Source organism: Balaenoptera acutorostrata, chromosome 10 (genome assembly GCF_949987535.1).
Source record: "Balaenoptera acutorostrata chromosome 10, mBalAcu1.1, whole genome shotgun sequence".
Taxonomy (NCBI): domain Eukaryota; kingdom Metazoa; phylum Chordata; class Mammalia; order Artiodactyla; family Balaenopteridae; genus Balaenoptera; species Balaenoptera acutorostrata.
Window position 1 is genome coordinate 48,342,841 of NC_080073.1, and position 21,425 is coordinate 48,364,265.

At 42.3% G+C, this 21,425-nt stretch overlaps 2 protein-coding genes across 11 annotated transcripts in view; one reads left to right on the forward strand and one right to left on the reverse strand.

Annotated features, from left to right (window-relative positions):
• The window catches only part of LOC103008692 (exo/endonuclease G), a 62,663-nt gene extending 44,393 nt beyond the window's left edge, over positions 1 to 18,270 (reverse strand). For all 10 annotated transcript variants that reach the window (XR_009009386.1, XR_009009385.1, XR_009009389.1 and 7 more), the window contains exons 1-5: positions 18,096 to 18,270; positions 16,157 to 16,306; positions 10,771 to 10,910; positions 9,197 to 9,273; positions 5,805 to 5,919 (exon numbers count right to left, since the gene is read on the reverse strand). Coding sequence is in view for 1 of the 10 variants with exons in the window: in XM_007191460.3 (XP_007191522.1) it covers positions 5,805 to 5,919; positions 9,197 to 9,273; positions 10,771 to 10,910; positions 16,157 to 16,306; positions 18,096 to 18,258 (645 nt within the window). In the remaining 9 variants the exon portion in view is untranslated. The remainder of the gene's footprint in view (positions 1 to 5,804; positions 5,920 to 9,196; positions 9,274 to 10,770; positions 10,911 to 16,156; positions 16,307 to 18,095) is intronic.
• Positions 13,782 to 15,753, forward strand: LOC103012085 (60S ribosomal protein L29-like). Its single transcript, XM_057554881.1, has 3 exons — positions 13,782 to 13,788; positions 14,934 to 15,154; positions 15,499 to 15,753. Exons 1-3 carry the CDS (start codon positions 13,782 to 13,784, stop codon positions 15,751 to 15,753), a joined length of 483 nt encoding a protein of 160 aa, XP_057410864.1.
• Positions 18,271 to 21,425: the final 3,155 nt, after the last annotated feature.

The following is a 21,425-nucleotide window of genomic DNA, read 5'->3' on the forward strand; positions in this document are numbered from 1 at the left end:
ACCTCGAGGGCTGGGCAATGCTGTGTCCCCTTTCTCAGCATCACTAAAGGACATGGTTTTATCCACAATGATTTTATTATGAATTGCTAGAAAATAACCTGAATTTTTAGCTGGGCATTCAAGGTTTCTACCACCTGGCACAAACCTTCCCTTTTATTTTTATTTTTTCAAAACAACTTTTTATTGAAGTATAGTTGATTTATAATGTTATAATATTGTATTAGTTTCAGGTTTATGGCAAAGTCATTTAGTTTTATACATACACACACATATATATTCTTTTTCAGATTCTTTTCCATTACAGTTATTCCAAGATATTTAATATAGTTCCCTGTGCCATACAGTAGGTCCTTGTTGTTTATCCTTTCCTTTTATTTTCGTCTTCTTCCCTATACAAGTGCTCTAATCCAACTGTCTGAGGGACTTACTATTTCTCGGCATACATCCTACCTTTTCCTACCTCTTCCCCTTGCCTAGCTTTGCCTCCCATGTCTGTTTTCCTTAACCAAATTCACCCAAGTTTATACGTGTATATATTTGTACGCATACATATAATATTTTTGGCCCAACTAAATTCCTAAAATGGTGAGCTCTGAGACAATGTTTCCAATCTAATTTACTAAAGAATCCTATTTTGCTTTCATGATAATAAATATACTAAAGATTTTTAAGTTTAAAATTCCACCTGAAATCAAGTTTGATGCCAAATCTAACAAAAGCTATAATAGAAATGGTTAGTGAAAAATATAAATACGTATATAAAAGTAGATGTCACTTTGATATGATTCCAAGAAAGATGAAAAACTACATACCCATCGAGGGATATAGATTCCTATCAACATTCAACTTTATGTACACATACATAACACACAGAGTTATCTGCTTCCTTTATGACCAGGGTCTACAAATCTCCTTCTCAAAAAGCACTGGAAGGACTTCCCTGGTGGCGCGGTGGTTGAGAACCCGCCTGCCAATGCAGGGGACACGGGTTTGAGCCCTGGTCCGGGAAGATCCCACATGCCGCGGAGCAACTAAGCCCATGTGCCACAACTACTGAGCCTGCGCTCTAGAGCCCGTGAGCCACAACTACTGAGCCCGCGTACCACAACTACTGAAGCCCGCGTACCACAACTACTGAAGCCCACACGCCTGGAGCCCGTGCTCCGCAACGAGAGAAGCCGCCGCAATGAGAAGCACGTGTGCAACAAAGAGTAGCCCCCGTTCACCGCAGCTAGAGAAAAGCCCGCGCGCAGGAACAAAGAGCCAATGCAGCCAAAAATAAATAAATAAAATTAAATTTTAAAAAAAGTATAGGAATATTGAAGATGGAGAAAAAAGGCCTTCCCAGAAGTGTGCCACTAAAGGCGATAGAATTCACATACTATGTTCTTTGGGGCTCTCTCCACCCACGAAAAACGGCTAAAAATAAATGTGGTGAACACACATGACAAGGCAAACAGCAGACCGAGTACTCAAGAATCAACTTGTCCAGATCTTGGTTTCTAAATACCAATCCCCATTAAAACGAACCAAGAGAAACGGCTGATTCCAGAGTTTGCCCAAGACGAGTCTGGAACATCCTGTTATGCCGGAAAGTAGGAAGTGCAGAGAAACTTAGTGGAGTCCTCCTCAATATTACAGGTGTTCAGAGATTCCGCAAAATCTGAGTACAAGTTATTAAGTAAAAGAACTGATAAAAGTTGTTGACTCAAAGAAATTAAGAGAGAGAGATGACTCCCAGGATGTGAAATAGAGGAAAGAAGGGAGAAAGTAATCAAGAATGTAGTTTGAAGCATGTCATTTACAATTCCATATACAATCTTCCCACATGAGAGGTACTTAAAGATTTGCCGAATTAAAGATTTGCCAGTATGAGCATGAATAGGTCCTATAAATTAATATAGACACGGAAAACTAATGATATAGGTTCAGAGGCCCAGAATCTGAAAGAAAAGGCCTAAGACCAATAATGCTTTAAAATAAAAACAAAAAAACAAGACCGTTACTCAAAGTATACTCTTTAGGAAGCTGATCTTTTTTTTTTTTTTTTTTATAAATTTATTTATTTATTTATTTTTGGCCGTGTTGGGTCTTCGTTTCTGTGCAAGGGCTTTCTCTAGTTGCGGCGAGCGGGGGCCACTCTTCATCGCGGTGCGCGGGCCTCTCACTATCGCGGCCTCTCTTGTTGCGGAGCACAGGCTCCAGACGCGCAGGCTCAGTAGTTGTGGCTCACGGGCCCAGTTGCTCCGCGGCATGTGGGATCTTCCCAGACCAGGGCTCGAACCCGTGTCCCCTGCATTGGCAGGCAGATTCTCAACCACTGTGCCACCAGGGAAGCCCCAGGAAGCTGATCTTGACTGCCCTCACCCATTCACCATTACGACACTAATTAGGGTGAGAAGAGCTGACAGGTCTCTTTTGAAACTCTCTTCAAGGCTACTTGAACATGCCTGAATATCATTCACGGATCAACTATTTAGGAGAAGCAAGGTTAAGTCTTTTTAGTGGTTAGTTTTACATATTCCAGTGTAGTAAGAATTCTGGTCTAGAAAAGATATACTAAAAGGTATATACGTATATATTTGTTTCATTCTGAATTAACTGCAAATTTAAAATGTGTAAGGATGGCATAACGGAACACGTGCACACCCTTCACCCAGATTCATCAACTCAACATTTTGCCCAATTCCCTTTATCACTCTCTTTTTCTCTCTATTTTTTCCCTAACCCTTTTGAAAGTAAGTCATAGACACATCTTTCAGGATGTATCTCCTAGGAGCAAAGACATTCACTTACATAATCACAGTACAATGATCAAAATCAGGAAATTTAACACTGATAAAATATAATTATCTAATCTACAGGCCTCAAATGTTACCAATTGTCTGAATAAAGTCTTATTTAGCAACTTTCGTTTTTCTGATCTAGGATCTGATCTAAGATAACACAATGCATTTTGTTTTCAGGCGTTTTAGTCTTTAGTTTTTAGTCTCCATTAACCTGGAACAGTTAATTTCTCAGCCTTTGTCTTTGACAACACTAACATTTTTGAAGAATGTAAGTCAGCTATTTCACGAATGTCCCTCAGTTGGGGTTTGCCTGATACTTCTGCATGATGAGACTCAACATTATGCATTTTGGGCAGAAATATCACAGAAGTGATACTGTATCCTTCGTGCATCACACCAGGAAGTACAATTTATCAGTAAGTCCCATACATGCAATATTAACTCTGATCACTCGGTTAAGGGGGAGTTTCTCTACTGTGAAGTTACCATTTCTTGCTTTGTTATCAATAAGTAATTTGTGGAGGGATTCGTTTAGATTATATAAATGTCCTATTCGTCATAAAGCTTCTACTCTCTAGTTTTAACATCCACTGATGATCGTTTGAAACACATTACCATGATGGCTACAAAATGGTTTTTCTCTTCCATTCTTACAAACTTATTAGTTGACAGTCCATGGTACACAGAAGCTTCTCCTTACACCCATGTGTTTACTTATGTATTAAGATATGGATTCCTATTTATAAGTTCTATAATCCATTTTATTTTGATATCAAATAGTTCCAGACACGTTAAGTTAGAACTCCATAAAGCTGACTCCTGTGTCCTTTTGACGTGTCCTCACCGTTTGTTTGAGCACTTACTTGCTTCCCGGCACAAGATGTTCCAGTTTGTACTTTCCCTTCACCAGCCCTGGAATCAGCCATTTCTGCAAGCGCTGGGTTCTTTCAGCAGGAGGTGGTTTTTTAGAAACCAAGATCTGGTCTCAGGGTACACTCATTGCTAATAGCATATCACTGCTTCTAGGCGCTTTTAGCAGATAGATAATAAAAATTATATCCAACTTAAGAAAAACAATATACTTCCCACGACAGCATGTGGCCAAAACATATTTAACAGAAATATTCACACACACACACACACACACACAAAAAGCTGTTTTGTGAAATGCTCTTAACTACTGGTTAACTGTCCCTTTTAAACCTTGTATACATTTTTCTTCTACTACACAGTAAGCTAGTCATACAAATTTTTCAATTTTATGAAAACAAAGCCCACACAAAACTGTAATTTGATCATTTAAGGTGTAGAAGTGAAAGCTGGGAGAACCTATTTTCCAAAAGTAAGAGTAAAGAGGATTTACCAAAGCTCAAGAATAATTAGTATTCGAAAAATAAGAGAACACAGGGAGCTTTAAGGCATTTTTTCCTTCTAGTATTACAAAAAATACGAAAATTAGCAAGTTGATGAGAGAGATTAATCTGCTTGGAATACTAACTCCATTGCCACTCCTTCACTCCCACAAAAACCCCTGGAATACTCTGAGGGCGTGAGCACCTGTGTGAACACTTGGAGACTTACACATCACTGCTCATCAGAGCCAGACGGGCTGATAATAAGCCAGTCAAGTGGGACAGAATACGCCCTAAAATTGTTTTCATTTTCCTAACTGTTTCTCGGATCATTCAATTTTATCACAGACCCCCTTAAGTAACCATGTAACCTAAGCAGCATTTACTAAACATCTACTAGATGTTTCCCCCAAACACACCTCCTCTTTGACTTTCCAGGAAGTCCTTCAATCCCTCTCCTTTCACTGACTCTATCACCTTTCTTCCTCCTCACCTCACTTCATTCCCGACCCTCTGTAGATCTCACAGTACATCAGTTCAGCTACCTTCTTGGCAGAATCCTTTTTTTTTTCCTTTTTTTTTTTTTGTTAATTGGGGTGTAGTCGTTTTATAATGTTGTGTTAGTTTCTACTGTACAGTGGAGTTCCCTGTGCTGTACAGCAGGTTCTCATTAGTTATCTATTTTATACATATTAGTGTATGTATGTCAGTCCCAATATCCCAATTCATCCTACCCTCATTTTCCCTTGGTGTCCATATCTTGGCAGAATCCTTAATCTTAGGCATAACAGAAGCTGTCTACAGCTCTCACACCACTAATTATACTCTCTTATATCTTCAATCTCCCTTTCCTTCAATTCATAAAGTTCTCAAATATCGTGCGTGTAAAAAAAACTTCACCTTTTAAAAAAAATCCAAGCATCTAAAAGAAAAGCTTTTCCTCCCATTTATTCAACTAACTGCAATCTGGATGTCTTCCTGAATTCTTCCCTCTTCTTCACGTAAAAAGTGAATTTGTGATTACTCTTTCCTGTATTCCTCTATTCCTCCTCACTCCATCTGCCTGAGTTCAGCCCGTGTCTGTAACGATACCTAAACCCCAGAATTCTGCTATTGATCTTAAGTGTCCGGCGCTCACACTGTCAATCCTCTGGAGTCCCCGTGCTTCCCTCCTGACTCAGTTCACTGTTACTCACCCATCAAGAACTAGCTCAAAAATCTCCTCCTTGGGGAACTTCCCTGGCGGTCCAGTGGTTAAGACTCTGCACTTCCAATGCAGGGGGTGAGGGTTCGATCCCTGGTCGAGAAACTAAGATCCCACATGCAGCGGGGCCAAAAAAAAAAATCTCCTCCTCTGTGAAGTCTTCCTGACCCCCACAAATAGGGCTGGTCAGTTCGTTCTGACACCACTTCATCTATGCGTTTATACATCAGATCACACTTTAACATAATTAACTGATAACATGTCTATTTCCCCTTCTAAACTGTGACCTCCTTGAAGTCAATGCTTGCTTTTGAACCCATCATTTTATCCTCTATGCCTATCATTCCAACAGGTGCTCAATAAATCCTGGTGAATAAATGAAATTGAAAAGTAGAATGAAGAATGAGATTATAACCTCATGCAAATAACATAAGCTTGAATATTAAAACACGTTCCTACCTGGTAACTAACCGTTTTCCTTCCATTGCTTCCAGTCTGAGGTAAGGTCAGCGGTCCAGATACTATCCAGACGTCCTCAAATCTCTCTGTCAGTTCTCGACAGTACATTTCTATTCTGAGAAACAAAGCAGAAAGATGTGTGATATTCTCACACATAAATGTAGACAAAGCAGCAAACCATATCAAGTCCTTAGGAGAGAAACCAAGAATATTAGAGAAATCAATGTAAAGAGAATATGGCACAAAACACCATAAGCATATAAGCAATGTTCTTCCCAGTGTGTTTACTGCATGGAAAAACTTTAAAAATACACGCATTTATACAACTACCTACATTTTCCTGTGTGTGCATTCAACGTACAGTTTATAACTGAAATTTTGTTTTGTTTCCTCTCATATTTTTCTATGCCCTAGTTCTCAAATAAACTTTTTTCAAGAATTACATATCATTTCAAAAAGTTGATATATCTTTTTTATGTAACTACTCCTATTGTAGGACAATTGGGTTTATCCTGACATTTCTTAAATAACACTGTATTAATTCCTTAGAATAAATTTCAAGGGCCAGAATTACTTTATTGAATATTTTAATGATGCTTGATTATATGTAAAACTAATATTTTTAATGAGATTGTACAAATTTACTCTATAAACTCCAAAATACGAAACAGCAGTTTCACAAGAATCTTTACAACACTGGGAATAATCATCTAAAAACTGTTCTTGCTAATTTATTAGATAAAAACGGCAAGTAGTTTTATTTTTTTTATTTTTTAAATAAATTTATTTATTTTTACTTTTGGCTGCGTTGGGTCTTTGTTGCTGCGCGCGGGCTTCTCATCGGGTGGCTTCTCTTGTTGCAGAGCACAGGCTCTAGGCACACGGGCTTCAGTAGTTGTGGAACTCGGGCTCAGTAGTTGTGGCTCACAGACTCTAGAGCACAGGCTCAGTAGTTGTGGCGCACAGGCTCAGTTGCTCCACGGCATGTGGGATCTTCCCAGAGCAGGGTTTGAACCCGTGTCCCCTGCATTGGCAGGTGGATTCTTAACCACTGCGCCACCAGGGAAGCCCTGGCAAGTAGTTTTAATATGCACTTTGTTATACTGCAGTTGGAAGCAATTTATGAGAGGTAACAATGCATGACATCATTCCTCAGTTTCTGTATCTAAAAAGTAAAATCAACATTACATCTTATAGCATATATGCCCAATTGAAGGTAAAATTTTCCTCCAAAAAGTATATCCCTTGAAAAAGGAAAATGTTAAATGCTTCCGAAGGTATGTAATCAGTCCGAATATGGAAAGAAAACTCTATAGGACAAACATCCCAGATCTTCAACCAATAATCTGTGGGGGCAGGGAGAAGAGGAGAAGCCTACAGATTAAAAGGGACTGAAGAGATATATTACCCAAATCTATGTGTGGACTGTGTTAGAATCAACCAAAAAAAAAAAAAAAAGGTAAAAACCGGCAGGGAAATTTGAACACTGATTGTAAAATTGTTAATAAGGAATTACTGAATTACTGTTACATTTTTAGGGGCAATGACAGTACTGTGGTTATATTTTTTAAAGAATTCTTATCTTCTAAAAATATATATCAAAATATTTGTGGGGCTTCCCTGGTGGCGCAGTGGTTGAGAATCTGCCTGCCAATGCAGGGGACACGGGTTCGAGCCCTGGTCTGGGAAGATCCCACATGCCGCGGAGCAACTAGGCCCGTGAGCCACAACTACTGAGCCTGCGCGTCTGGAGCCTGTGCTCCGCAACAAGAGAGGCCGCGACAGTGAGAGGCCCGCGCACCGCGATGAAGAGTGGTCCCCGCTTGCCGCAATTAGAGAAAGCCCTCGCACAGAAACGAAGACCCAACACAGCCAAAAATAAAAATTAATTAATTAATTAATTTAAAAAAAAATTTGTGGATAAAATAATACATCTGTGACCTGCTTAAAATAATCTGCGTAGGGGGAAAGGAGGGTATGTAGATGAAACAAATGTGGGCCATGACTGATAATTGTTGAAGTCTTTTTCAGTGTGAGGTGCTCTCTTCATTATTTCAAACCACACAGTAATGTTTGGGGAAAACGCAATAGCATGAAATATTTGTACCAGTTTTAAATGCTTAAAAGATCCCCTGACAGAACTGCATGAAAGCATCAGAAAAATACAGAATGCCCAGATGATTTTATACAGTAGCCCCCCCCCATCCACAGAGAATACGTACCAAGACCCTCAGTGAATTTCTGAAACCGCAGACAGTGCCAAATCCTATATACACTATGTTCTTTCCTATACATATATACCTATGATAAAGTTTAATTTATAAATTAGGTATAGTAAGAGATTAACACAATAACTAATAATAAAATAGAACAATTATAACAATATACCGTAGTAAAACTTATATGGGTGTGGTCTCTCTCTCTCTCTCTCTCTCTCAAAATATCTTATTGTACAAGTTTAATGACTTTTCCATCTAAACTAAGCACTTATGCTTAGTGGCCATAACTTTTGCAGCTCGAGATGCAACAGCAGAACTAGCATGAGTTTCTTTTTTCTTCTTCACAGTTTCACAGATATAAGATTCCTTTTTACCACAGATCTCAACCATCTCAGCATACAATTTTTTTTCTTTCTTAAGTCAACAACTTTTACCTTTTCACTTAAGGGAAGCACTTTACAGCTTCTCTTCAGCAAATCCAAGTTGCTAGCAACACTACTCTTACGTTTGCGGGCCATTATTAAGTAAAGTAAGGGTTACTTGAACACAAGCACTATGAAAGCGAGACAGTTACTGACCAATGGGGGGAATACGCTGTACAAAGGGAGGATTCACATCCCAGGCAGGACACAGCAGGAGGCGCTAGATTTTAACAGGTTACTCAGCAACGCGCCAATTTAAAATTTATGAATTGTTAATTTCTGGAATTTGCCACTTAATATTTTTGGACTGTGGACAGTGAGTAACAAACAGCAAAAAGCAAAACCGTGGATAACGGGGGACTACTGTAGACAGCTTCTATCAAAAACTGGTAATGGTTATGTTCAACGGTACCAAAACTGTTCTTAAAAAGCTCAGCAACTCTTTAAATACAAGTGGAGAAAAATACAGTATCCTCTGCCTATAAACATAGTGTTCTACTGCCTCAGTAATAAGATTTTTAGTAGTTTCTTCCAGAACTTGACTTCTGACCAGAGGAAACATGACCAAAATGGCTGGCTATGTTTTGAAGTCTATACTTCCAAATCTAGCAAAGAAACTAGTCCAAAATATTTATCTTCGGTAGTGATAACATTTGAAAAACCAAAGGCAGAAACAGGTGCTAGGCACACATTCTCCTGTCACATCACTCATCTCCCACAGCATCACATTTTAAAAACTCTCACCCCTCACCTGTTCCAATAACCAGCATTATTATCAAAATTCTGAGGCACGATATTAGAAAGGTAAAAGGTTTCAGCCATGGCTTTCTGTGAAAAGAAATAAAAACAGTAACTTGCACTGAAATACCTTTCCCTTTGAGAGAGATTTTACAAAGCAGAGACAACCAGTTCCTTATTCATACCTTAGCTCCAAGCAATTACAGCAACTATCTGTTTAGATAAACAAAAGCCACAGCTACTCCATGACAGAAAGCTGAATAATGATTATTCAGAATAAGGACTATAACAAAAGAAGTAGTTTGGTGTGCTGCTTTTCTTCACAATTTATAAAATTCAAACCTATAATGTAGACTCTATGAACGAAAAATTTCCAGTATAAAGCTAAAAGGTGAATTCTAGTGCTAAGCCTCAGGCAGAGGATTTCTCAACAAAGGGCAGCTTTCAGGAGCACAGTAGTATTTAGTACAGTGCAAACACATTAGTTCAAGAGTGGCACAAAAAAGTCCTGTTCTTCTGAATTTCTAGCCACCATGTGTTCATTCATCTCACACTTCTGACCTGTAAACCCAAGGCTCTGTCACTGGATTTCCTTTCATTGGTCTACACTGCCAAGGCCACCAAATACCCTCTCATCAAACAGTGGCTCTCAGCCTTGGATGCACATTGAAATAACCTAGGGAGCTTCAAAAATATCGATGCCTGGGTCCCAACCCCTAGAATTTCTAATTTAACTGCTCTGGGTTACAGGTCTGGGCATCAGGATTTTTTAAAACTTCCCAAGGTAGTTACAATGAGTATCCAAGGTTAAGAACCACTATCTTAATGATAGTAATCACCAATTCATGCAATAAATGCCAGTCAGAAAAGACATTTCTCGCCTTTTTTTGGCAGAGAAATTATCCTAAATTAAAGGAGGCTAGAGAGACATGACAACTAAATGTAATATGTGATTCATGATTAGATACTGAATCCAAAAAAAAGTTGTAAAGGACATAATTGGGAAAATTTGGCAAATCTGAATGAGAACTGTATACTGGATATTATTGTACAAATATACAAAAATACACTTGCACACATTTCTTGGTATAATGATACACCTGACATATATTCAAATATCCTCATCTTTAGACAATACAATCTCCCGAGCAATCTACTTAGGCGTGAAGTGTTACAATGTCAGCAATTCACTGTCCATGGTTTTAAAAAATGCATATGTAAAATATATGTATCAAAATGTTTTTGCTGTACTATCCTCAACTTTTCTACAAGTCAAAATATTTTTGCTGTGTTCTTTTTTCAACTTTTCTACAGGTCTGAAATTTTTCAAGATAAAAATGAGCGAGTAGCTTTAGCTCCTAGTGGCTTTCCAATTCCCTTTTGCATAGCATTTAGTTTTCCTCAACCTGTTTAAAAATGTCTGAGCATCTGAGCAAAGAAAGGAAGTGAAGTCAGGAAGAAAAAGACAAAATAGGGTATGAAAATTCTCAAGTGTTAGGGTTTGGCTCCTAGGTTTTTAATTTCCAAGTCCCATGGTACACATAATACCAGCCCTGTGTTCCCATCCCTCCCAAAAAATATGCCTACAGATGAGAATTTGTTATCTCCTGCTGGAGCCATGTGGCCTCGTGACCACCCACTGCCAACATAGTCCTCGTTGAAGGCACTGAAGGTTGGAGGGATGTTGGGATCTGGCTTGAATTTACAATGTTTTCTCTCTGCATCACCTGAAGAAAAACACACAAAATGGTAAGTTACCAGTGGACAAATATCCCTCAAGATTCTCTAAGCAAGGCAAGCTGCTTGCTGCTGGCTGGTATCTCTCTGAGCAGCTAGTACTTAGTGACAGCACGCATGTCTCAAGTTCCTGGGATAGCTCGGATACTTCACCTGAATTTAGCAAGGACTAGTCCAGGAAAGAATGTTCTTCATACAGTGCAGCTATCTCATCTCATATACTTTTGTTTCTGGCCTTTCAAGTTAAAGGGAAAAATCCCTTGGATAGTATCTATGTAAAAGCAATGACCAATCAAATAGCTGAGCTGTATAAAAAGCTTAGTTACTAAATACACTCTTGCTTTTTAAAAAAGACCCCCACGGGGACTTCCTTGGAGGTCCAATGGCTAAGACTCCGTGTGGGGTGCGTGGGTGCGATCCCTGCTCGGCAAATTAAGATCCCACATGCCGCGTGGCATGGCCAAAAACAAAAGACCCCCATGTACTGTATGTTGTACAACGGTATTTGACAAGTTTATATGTACTGAAATAATGGATATATATAGACACAAAACAATTTGTTCTGGGCAGGCACAGCCTAGAGGAGGGAGAGAGTGCCTCTGATATCTTGCTTACTGCCTCTTAAGCCATGACAAAACAAACATTTAGGTTATGAGATCAATCCAGAAACTCCTGACACAAAATATCTGAGCACCACACAGGAGAGACAAAATCTCAATTTTACTTATATTCTGATACCTCCAGAATAGTTTGCCACCGTGGACATCAGCGAATCCTAACACTATGTTTTCCACTGTCATTAGGACAGGCCTTGTTAAACTATAAAAATTATGAGGACAAATGGAATATACTCAGGCTGCTACTCAAAAAAGTATAAAATGGGGATTAATGAAGTTACTGATTCTAACGTCATTTCATTCAATCAAGAAAAAAATTATCAGACCCCAAGGTTCAGAGTAAAGTATCTAATGTCTAGCTTCTTAGAATCACCCCATAAAAAAAAAATAATAACTGTAAACAGAGAATTACTAGTAAACTTCTCAAAGTGTCATTACCATTGGAATCGCTTCCTGGTATGTCTGGTTTTCTTTGTCTGGTGCTCACTGCCCTTGAAAAATCATTTGGGGGCGGGGGGGGGGGACTTCCCTGGTGGCGCAGTGGTTAAGAATCCGCCTGCCAATGCAGGGGACACGGGTTCGAGCCCTGGTCCGGGAAGATACCACATGCTGCAGAGCAACTAAGTCCGTGCGCCACAACTACTGAGCCTGCGCTCTAGAGCCCGTGAGCCACAACTACTGAGACTGTGCGCCTAGAGCCCGTGCTCCACAACAAGCCACCGCAATGAGAAGCCCGTGCACCACAACGAGAAGCACATGCACCGCAACGAAGAGTAGCCCCTGCTCACCACAACTAGAGAAAGCCCACGTGCAGCAACGAAGACCCAACGCAGCCAAAAATAAATTTTAAAAAAAGAAAAAGAAAAAGAAAAATCATTTGTGGGAATTTCCAAAATCCTAGGATGAAGATGCCTTCCTGAAGAGAGGATGTAAACTTACTTCTGTCCAGTGTCTGGAGGCATTAGCAGTGGAGGACCACAGTAAACCAAGCTCAGGGTTTAAGGTTCTTTGATCTGTACAGGCTACATGGCTTTGGGCTACAAGTCTGCATGACAGCCAGTTTGTGGCCTCAACTTCTCTAGAACAAACTTTTTATTTTCCTTTTTGATCCCTGTCTGCTCAGTGCCAAGGCAACCTTCCGTGTAGCTCCCTACGGTGGGTAGGCAAGTAAGTTCTGGTTCACCCTTCACCAAGGGTGCAGCCCTCTGGGGTTCCAGGTTAATGTGGGAAGGGTCTCCTGTAAGATAATCTACCTTGGGTGAGCCCTAGGTCTTGCCTTCAGTCCCCCTGACCCCATAAGGCTGCAGAACCAAAGGCAATGTGGCTTTGGTTTACCAGGGCCACCCTTACCCCTCTGGATTCTGGCATTCCCCCAAATATTGGCCTGGCAAAAAAGCTCTACTATCATGTTGCCTCTTCATGTTTTGTTTGTTTGTTTGTTTTTAAAGCCAGGATCAGAAGCCAGGAATCTGGCTTCTGAGACAATATTTTTTTTTTTTTTTTTTGCTGCACTGGGTCTTCGTTGGGGCACATGGGCTTCTCTCTAGTTGCGGCGTACGGGCTCCAAAGCGTGTGGGCTTAGCTGCCCCATGGCATGTGGGGTCTTAGTTCCCCAACCAGGGATCAAACCCGCGTCCCCTGCATTTGAAGGCAGATTCTTAACCACTGGACCACCAGGGAAGTCCCTCTTCATGTTATTTTTTTTTTAGTGATTTTTTTTTCTATATACTTTTTATATACTGCTAATAACATTTCTTGTTGTTTTTAGCAGGAAAGTTAATCTAAATAACTTAGTCTGTCATAACTAAAACAGAAGATGCTTTACACTATAATAAGTAAATCACAGGTATATTGCTTCTTGTTTTCAAATAATATTAATTAGCTCTATTTTACCTCCTCAAAATTACACAGCTCACGTGATTTACAATATGAAACAGTGCTTTTCTTATATGCCTCTGAAAATGATAACTTAACAGCAAGATAAAATTAGTAAAGCTGAAATTTCATCTTGGGAAAATTTTTGTATTTAAAGGAAATTTATCAGGCTTGAGACTAAATCAAGTGAGTTTCTCTTGATGTAAGTACATAATCAATTTCACCTGCTATGATAAAGTTTATGCCTACATCAGTTTCCTTCTAGCAGCAAGCATATTCCAAGCCTCCCGATATTCTGCTGGTTAATGTGTACTCTATAAAGGTACACACTCATCTTAATATCAGCATTTTAATATATTTAAACATAGCATGCACTGTAAAGCAATGGAGAAATAATTTGTGGGCCATATAGCAAATTAACAGGCAAATAAGAGAATGGGAATAAAACAACTATGACAAAAAGTAATATCCTTAATATAAAAAAGAACTCCTACAAAACTCAAAAAAGAATATCCCTGGGACTTCCCTGGTGGTCCAGTGGGTAAGATTCCGCGCTCCCAATGCAGGGGGCCCGGGTTCGATCCCTAGTCAGGGAACTAGATCCTGCATGCATGCTGCAACTAAGAGCCCACATGCCACAACTAAAGATCCTGCATGCCTCAACTAAGACCCGATGCAGCCAAGATAAATAAATAAAATAATTAAAAAAAAGAATATCCCTATTGAAAATTGTAAAGAAAAATTCACAAAGAAAGAATAATTCACAAAATATTAACCCTCACTGGTAATCAATAAACGTAAATAAAATCAACTAATAAATTGGTAAAGCTCAATAATGCTCATTATGTGTGAGGGCTGGGAGAGATAGGACAAATAATGATGGTGGGACTGTAAATTGGAGTAGGCTACCTAGAAACCAATCTGACGTTGACCAGCAAGATCTGGTCATCTTAATTACAGGAACGCACCAAGAAACCTGAGGGCACGTGAACAGGCTCACACACCTGCCTGCCTCTCCAGTCGCATTTCACATCACGTTCTCCCTTGCTCCAGCCAAACTGGCCTTCCTTGAGTTCCGTAACCGAACCAAACTCTTCACATGGGGGCCTTTAAAGATGCAACTGTGCTTCTCTTTCCCTGCCTGGAACGCTCCTCTCCATACCCCTGCTGCCCACCCAACTCCTCTGCCTGAGTGACTGCCATCTACTCTTCAGGCCACTTTCTCAAAGAAGCCTCACTAATCAGTTATCAGGTTCTCCTGTTATAATCTCTCATTGTATTCTTTACTGTTCCTTAATTATACTATCCCAACTTGCAATCATTTTTCCTTCAGAACAGTTATTGCCAATTGTAATTATACATTTATGATTATTTGATAGGTCCACCCACCCCCTCCCCAATTCAAAGTGCCTTGGGGGTAGAGACCATCTACTCTGGTCACTGATATAACCCCAAGGCTCAGCACAGTGCTATGCACAAGGTAGGCACTTAAAAAGCATTTGTGGGCAGGCCCCGGTGCAGACCTGGCCAAGTCCAAGAACCACAGCATGCACAACCAGTCCCGAAAGCAGCACAGAAACGGCATCAAGAAACCCCGATCAGAACGATATGAATCTCTTAAGGGGGTGGACCCCAAGTTCCTGAGGAACATGTGCTTTGCCAAGAAGCACAACAAGAAGGGCCTGAAGAAGATGCAGGCCAACAACGCCAAGGCCATAAGTGCACGTGCTGAGCCTATAAAGGCTCTCGTAAAGGGACTTCCCTGGTGGCGCAGAGGTTAAGAATCTGCCTGCCAATGCAGGGGACACGGGTTCGAGCCCTGGTCCAGGAAGATCCCACGTGCCGCGGAGCAAGTAAGCCCGTGCGCCACAACTACTGAGCCTGTGCTCTAGAGCCCGCGAGCCACAACTACTGAGCCCGCGTGCCTAGAGCCCGTGCTCCACAACAAGAGAAGCCACCGCAATGAGAAGCCCACGCACCACAATGAAGAGTAGCCCCCGCTCGCCACAACTAAAGAAAGCCTGCGCGCAGCAACAAAGACCCAATGCAGCCAAAAAATAAATAATTAATTAATTTTTTTAAAAAGGCTCTCGTAAAGCCCAAGGAGGTCAAGCCCAAGATCCCAACGGGCGGCAGCCGCAATCTCAGTCGACTTGCCTACATGGCTCACCCCAAGCTCGGGAAACGTGCTCATGCCCGCATCGCCAAGGGCCTCAGGCTCTGCCGGCTAAAGTCCCAGGCCAAGGCTCAAACCAAGGCCAAGGATGCAGGTGCAGCTGCAGCTCCAGCTCCAGCTCAGGCCCCCAAAGGTGCCCAGAACCCCGCAAAGGCTCTGGAGTAGAGACCTTAATCTGCCAATGTGAGGACAGAAGGACTGGTGTCACCCCTGGCTGCTGTGTGCATGGGGCTGGTGTTCTCCTGTGCTATTTGTACAAATAAACCTGAGGCAGGAAAAAAAAAACGCATTTGTGGAGGTAATGAACGAGTGGTGCTCATTGCAACAATATTTATGACAAAGCCTCCAATTCATGTGTCAAGATACAGATCCTCTCAACCCCTGAGATAGCCTGGAAGGGTCTAGGGCACCTTGGTTGCCAGGCAGGGTCCATTTATTTAGTGAGCCATACAAACACCATCATTTTCAAAATGTGCTATAAAGTAGAAAAGGTTGAAATTATTAATAATCCTCCTTGTTTTAAATTTGGAAACATCTTTCATCAATGCCTTTGCTTCTAACCACCTACCTGTTATCTTGCTCTTGGATATATGTTCAAGAACCCATCTAGGCACCCGCTTTGACTGATCATAAGACAAGGCATGGTTAGTATAGCACCTCGTCTCTGTTCCAGTTAAAGGGAATCCAAATTGTTCTAAGAGAGCCCTTTCTGAAGAACCTAAAAATGAAAAACAGGGGAAAAAAATAACAGTTAGTGACTACTATTAGGAATAAAAAATTATAAGGAAGGGGGTAAGACAAAGGACTGACTCAACAATTTAATCAACCAGGTGATCTCATTTTTGCAATTACTTATAAAGCAAAGAAAAGAGACAGTAGGCAAAATACTGGTTTTGCCTATAATCAGTTGTATAGTTCTATCCAGGTAAACTGTAGCTATTTCATTAACTGTTGTTTTCTAATTAAAAAAAATTTTTTTTTATTTTTCTAATTTATTTATTTTCTTATTGATTGCTGTTGGGTCTTCTTTGCTGCCCGCGGGCTTTCTCTAGTTGCGGTGAGGTGCACAGGCTTCTCAATGAGGTGGCTTCTCTTGTTACTAGAGCGCAGGCTCAGTAGTTGTGGTGCACGGGCTTAGTTGCTCCGAGGCATGTGGGATCATCCTGGACCAGGGCTCGAACCCGTGTGCCCTACATTGGCAGGCGGATTCTTAACCACTGCGCCACCAGGGAAGTACCTCATTAACTGTTAAATAAGGACCTGATCTTGCTGGTCTTTCACATCAAATTTTCAAATCTCTGCCCCACAAAGTACAGTGTATACAAAAGCAGCAAAGAAAAAACTCCTGTCATTACTAGTCATTGATATGATTGAATGCGAGACAACCTACCTACTCATTATGTTCTAAGAGTTAATGTGGGGACAAAAGCACAGCCTTTTAAATTTTTTTAAAAGACCATCGTTCAGGGGCTTCCCTGGTGGTGCAGTGGTTTAGAATCCGCCTGCCAATGCAGGGGACACGGGTTCAAGCCCTGGTCCGGGAAGATCCCACATGCCGTGGAGCAACTAAGCCCGTGCGCCACGGCTGCTGAGCCTGTGAGCCCGCGTGCTGCAACTACTGAAGCCCATGCGCCTAGAGCCGGTGCTCTGCAACAAGGGAAGCCACCGCAATGAGAAGCCCGCGCACCGCAACAAAGGGTAGCCCCCGCTCGCCGCAAGTAGAGAAAGCCCGCGTGCAGCAACGAAGACCCAACGCAGCCAAAAAAAAAAAAGACCATCGTTCACTGACACTCTTCCTCAATGTTCTGGTACTGAAGCAGAGATGTGTGCTGCAGCAAGACAGTGGTAAAACTGGTATTGCTTTTCCTAGTGGGAGAAACCAAGCACGCACGGAACAGGGAGTCGGTTTCCAAATAATTCTCTCTTGATGCGCTCTCCAGGCTTCAACCCACCAGAGTTGCTCTCTTGCTAAATGCCAAGTATCAGGAGGAGCAAGTTAAATTAGTATATCCGAGACAGAAAGAAACGAGCATGAGCTCATTTACTTTGTCAAATATAAGGTACACCTGGTAACCTGCGGATTTACATCCTTTGAAGAAGGGCCAGCAGGTATTCTTCATTTGAACGATGATAAATTGAGGACAGTTAACTGATCTGCTAAAACTATGTGTTCATTCGTTCATTCATCCATACATACTGGATGCCAATTATGTACCAGGTACAGGGGCTGGTGGAGAAGAAAACTGACACCGTCCGAGCGCTTACGGAGCTAACAATCTAGGGGAGGACATAGACAATAAAAACAGACATGTCGGGGTAGTAGATCCCCAAGGGGAAGGAAGTACATGGAGCAGGCAGGTGAGACGCAACGCGGGGAGAGGAAGCCGAGCCGGGAGACTGCAAGGCAGACGACCAAGGGCCGGGCGAGTGGAGACAGCGCACGTCCATGGTTACGGCTCCTGCCCGAGGTAGCAGCCCGGGCCCGAGACCTGGGGACCCACACTCACCGTCCGGCTCCCTCACCGCCAACGCTGGCTCAGCGTCCCGACTCCGGAGAAACTGCACGACAGTTAGCCCGGTTCCCATAGCGCCCGCGACGGCTCCAGCCACGAAGCCACTCAAAAAGCGTCGGGAGCCTCGGAAGCGTGAGGCAAAAGTTTTCGCAGCCATCTTACCCGAGACGCTAGCCTTTTGCCTTAGCGCATGCGCACTCCAGGTCAGCCGCCTGAAAGCCAATCGCAACCGCGGGACCAAGACACGCATGCGCTACCTGGAGTCGCTGGCCCTGAGCCTCTCAGGAGACACCGGAGGCCAGAGCGCAAGCGCGCGCCCCCTGGTGACGAACCTGGAGGCCCAGGCGCGTCCCGGCTCCACCCCTGGTCCCCTGGACCGGGTGATGGGTGAGAGCATGACGCCTTGAAGGCTCAGTATGTGCACATACAGTCCTGAGAAGAAAATACTCTTAGTCCCGTTTAATAGGTGAATAAACCACTTGCGCATGCTTACGCTAAGGTCCTCAGAACCGAGATTCCAACTTAGTTCTGATTCTAAAACCTGTGCCACATTGGATGTCCTCATGACACGTGGCTTTGAAATCGCATGGTACACAAATCGTAACTTCTAAAGATAGCTTTGCATCTCATAAGGAGTTTCTTGGCAAGACAGTACTCCATGGTGGTTTAGGACCCTGAAGCAGAGCACAGGGCTTTGGATCCCCACTCAACCACTTTCTACTTTTCTGTTTCCTCTTTTTAAAATGGGAATAATAATAGTAATAATAATAATACTTATTAGACCATAGGATTCTTGTGAGGATTAAAGGTGATTAACCATGTAAAGCATTTAGGGAAGAACCTGGGGCATGTCGTTAAGTGCTCTGTTAATATTAGCAATTTTTATTTAGGCAGCTCTACTTTATCTTGATAGAATATGAAATCCGGATTGCTGAATGCCTGCTGTCAAAGGAAGGATATATGTTTTATGCACTCGGACTCACAAATAAATAGGTCTTCTTCATTTTGCAGCATAATCTCCAGCATCCCATGTGGATTTAGTTCACTAAGCAGGAGGCCATTTCTAACAACCAACTTAAATGGATACGTTGTTTTGACAGCTTCATGGCTCCGTGCGCCCTCCCAGGACTACCTGTCATGAAGTCATTTTGTATAATCCCCAGGACTTCTGACACTAACTGGTTGAACTAAGTCAACCAGAGTCTTCCTAAGGATTTTCGATCTGGAACTTTCTCCAGATAGCAAAGCTGTGACATATGGAACTCCCGCTCTGTCTACAGCCTTTTTTCCTGCTAAGTAGACAAAGAGTAGATGCATCTGGTCTTGCACAGAACACCAGTGGAACAAATGCTGAGACACGGGTGAAGGCGTGCCATGCTGACCCCAGCTTCCAAGGCTCCTGAAGAAGCCCAGACACATCCTGCCTTTACGTAAGGCTTGGCTGGCCACTTGCCCCAGGATCCTTCCAGCAAAGCCCCCCCTTTTTTTTTAAGTATTTTTTTAAACGTTTCTTTAATTTATTTATTTATTTATATTTATTTTTGGCTGTGTTGGGTCTTCGTTTCTGTGCGAGGGCTTTCTCCAGTTGCGGCGAGCGGGGGCCACTCTTCATCGCGGTGCGCGGGCCTCTCTCTGTCGCGGCCTCTCTTGTTGCGGAGCACAGGCTCCAGACGCGCAGGCTCAGTAGTTGTGGCTCACGGGCCTAGTTGCTCTGCGGCATGTGGGATCTTCCCAGACCAGGGCTCGAACCCGTGTCCCCTGCATTGGCAGGCAGACTCCCAACCACTGCGCCACCAGGGAAGCCCAAAGCCCCCTTTTTGTTTAATGGTGTCTGACATGTGCAATCAAGAGTCCAGACAAATACGACCAGGCAACACTGGCATCTGTAGGTTTCAAAGCTGCTTTGACAGCTTCCATCAGAATTTACTAAATACACACATTCACCTAAGAGGTAGTTCTCAAGGCCCTCCTAAGTGCCATGCACTGTGCTAAGCACCAGAAGGAGAAAGAAATGGTGGGTGACTCTTCCTCTCCCACATCCTGTACTTGGAAACAACAGTGAACCCCACACTGGGTCCCAAGAGTCAAGAATTAGAAGTAAAGGATGCCTGACTCTGGGTAGGGTACCTCCTCTGGGCCTGTTTGTCCACCTTTAAAATGAAGGACCAGTAGTTTTAAAACTGTCATCAGGGGAACCCTAGTATTCCATAGGGGTGCTTGAGAATTAAGGGAAGGAGTGGGAGGGCAGGCTGAATGGCCCCTGAGCCCTCTTTTACTTGCTAACTTGGGCAAGCCTGCTTTTATGAACCGGCTTCTGTGTCCAATTTTTTTTTTTTTAACTGAAAGAATCCCTTTGCTGAAGAGAAAGCAACCAGATGGTCCCTGCAGTCCGACCGTCCAGTGTTGCTAGCGCTAAGGTCTTCATTCAAAAATGTTAGCGTTTTGTCTTCCTCTCCTTCTCATCAAGGGCACTCACTAATCAAAGGTGAACTTTCTAACTCTGAGAGGACAAAATGGATCAAAAACTGGACAACTGGTGCCTAAATAAAGGGCCCCTTCATCAAAAATTGTTCCAAAGAGATCCAAGCAGGTTATTTAATCTTCGTAATTATCATCAGTGAATAAAAAGGCATTGACACCACCAGGATTCAAAGCAATTGTTTCTCCACTTAGCAAATATTAGAGGCCAAAAAAAAAAATCTTTTATGTTACTGCAGAAAGCAGTGAGGTGATTTCTGCGTTCTTTCCTATTTTATTAGGTAGTAGAGAATATAATTATTTTATTAGCAGGGAACCATGTTTGCATCTAGTGAGATAACTCAGGAGCTCCCAGATGGGAGATCTGGCCTGCTGATTCAGATCTGGGGTGGTGCTCCATCACTGGATTTTTTTAACAGCTCAGCAAGTGACCCGGCTACTCAGCCATGTTTGGAAATGGCAGCGCTTGTATTCTCAGTAGTCCTGAATATAACTTATTTTCTAGGTTTCTCTGCTGCACTTACAAAAATATTGCTCAGGGTTGTCTGCAAAGTATAGGATTGGGGAGCAGGGTTGTGTGGGGGGGGGATCTTGGGGACTTGGAAAATACACCCCTGTCCTGCAGGAACATACCCAAAGTCCCAGGACAGTCCATTAAGGAGAAGCCCACAGTGTCTCCAACTAAGTCCCGAGCTTCTGAAGGGCAGAACTGGAGACCTGTGCTTAGTCCACCCACAGGACCTTGGCAGCCTAGGTATCAGCCATTAACTGCATGTCGTCCAAGCAGGAATTCATGGAGGTGCTCAAGTTGGCCCTGTAAGTGGGAGAACACAACCCCCTGCCGTG

Excerpts from the sequence above, each read along its gene's own strand:
- LOC103012085 (XM_057554881.1), top strand. Across the intron at positions 15,155-15,498 it reads CACGTGCTGAGCCTATAAAG|GCTCTCGTAAAGCCCAAGGA; the intron begins GCTCTCGTAAAG and ends TTTTTTAAAAAG.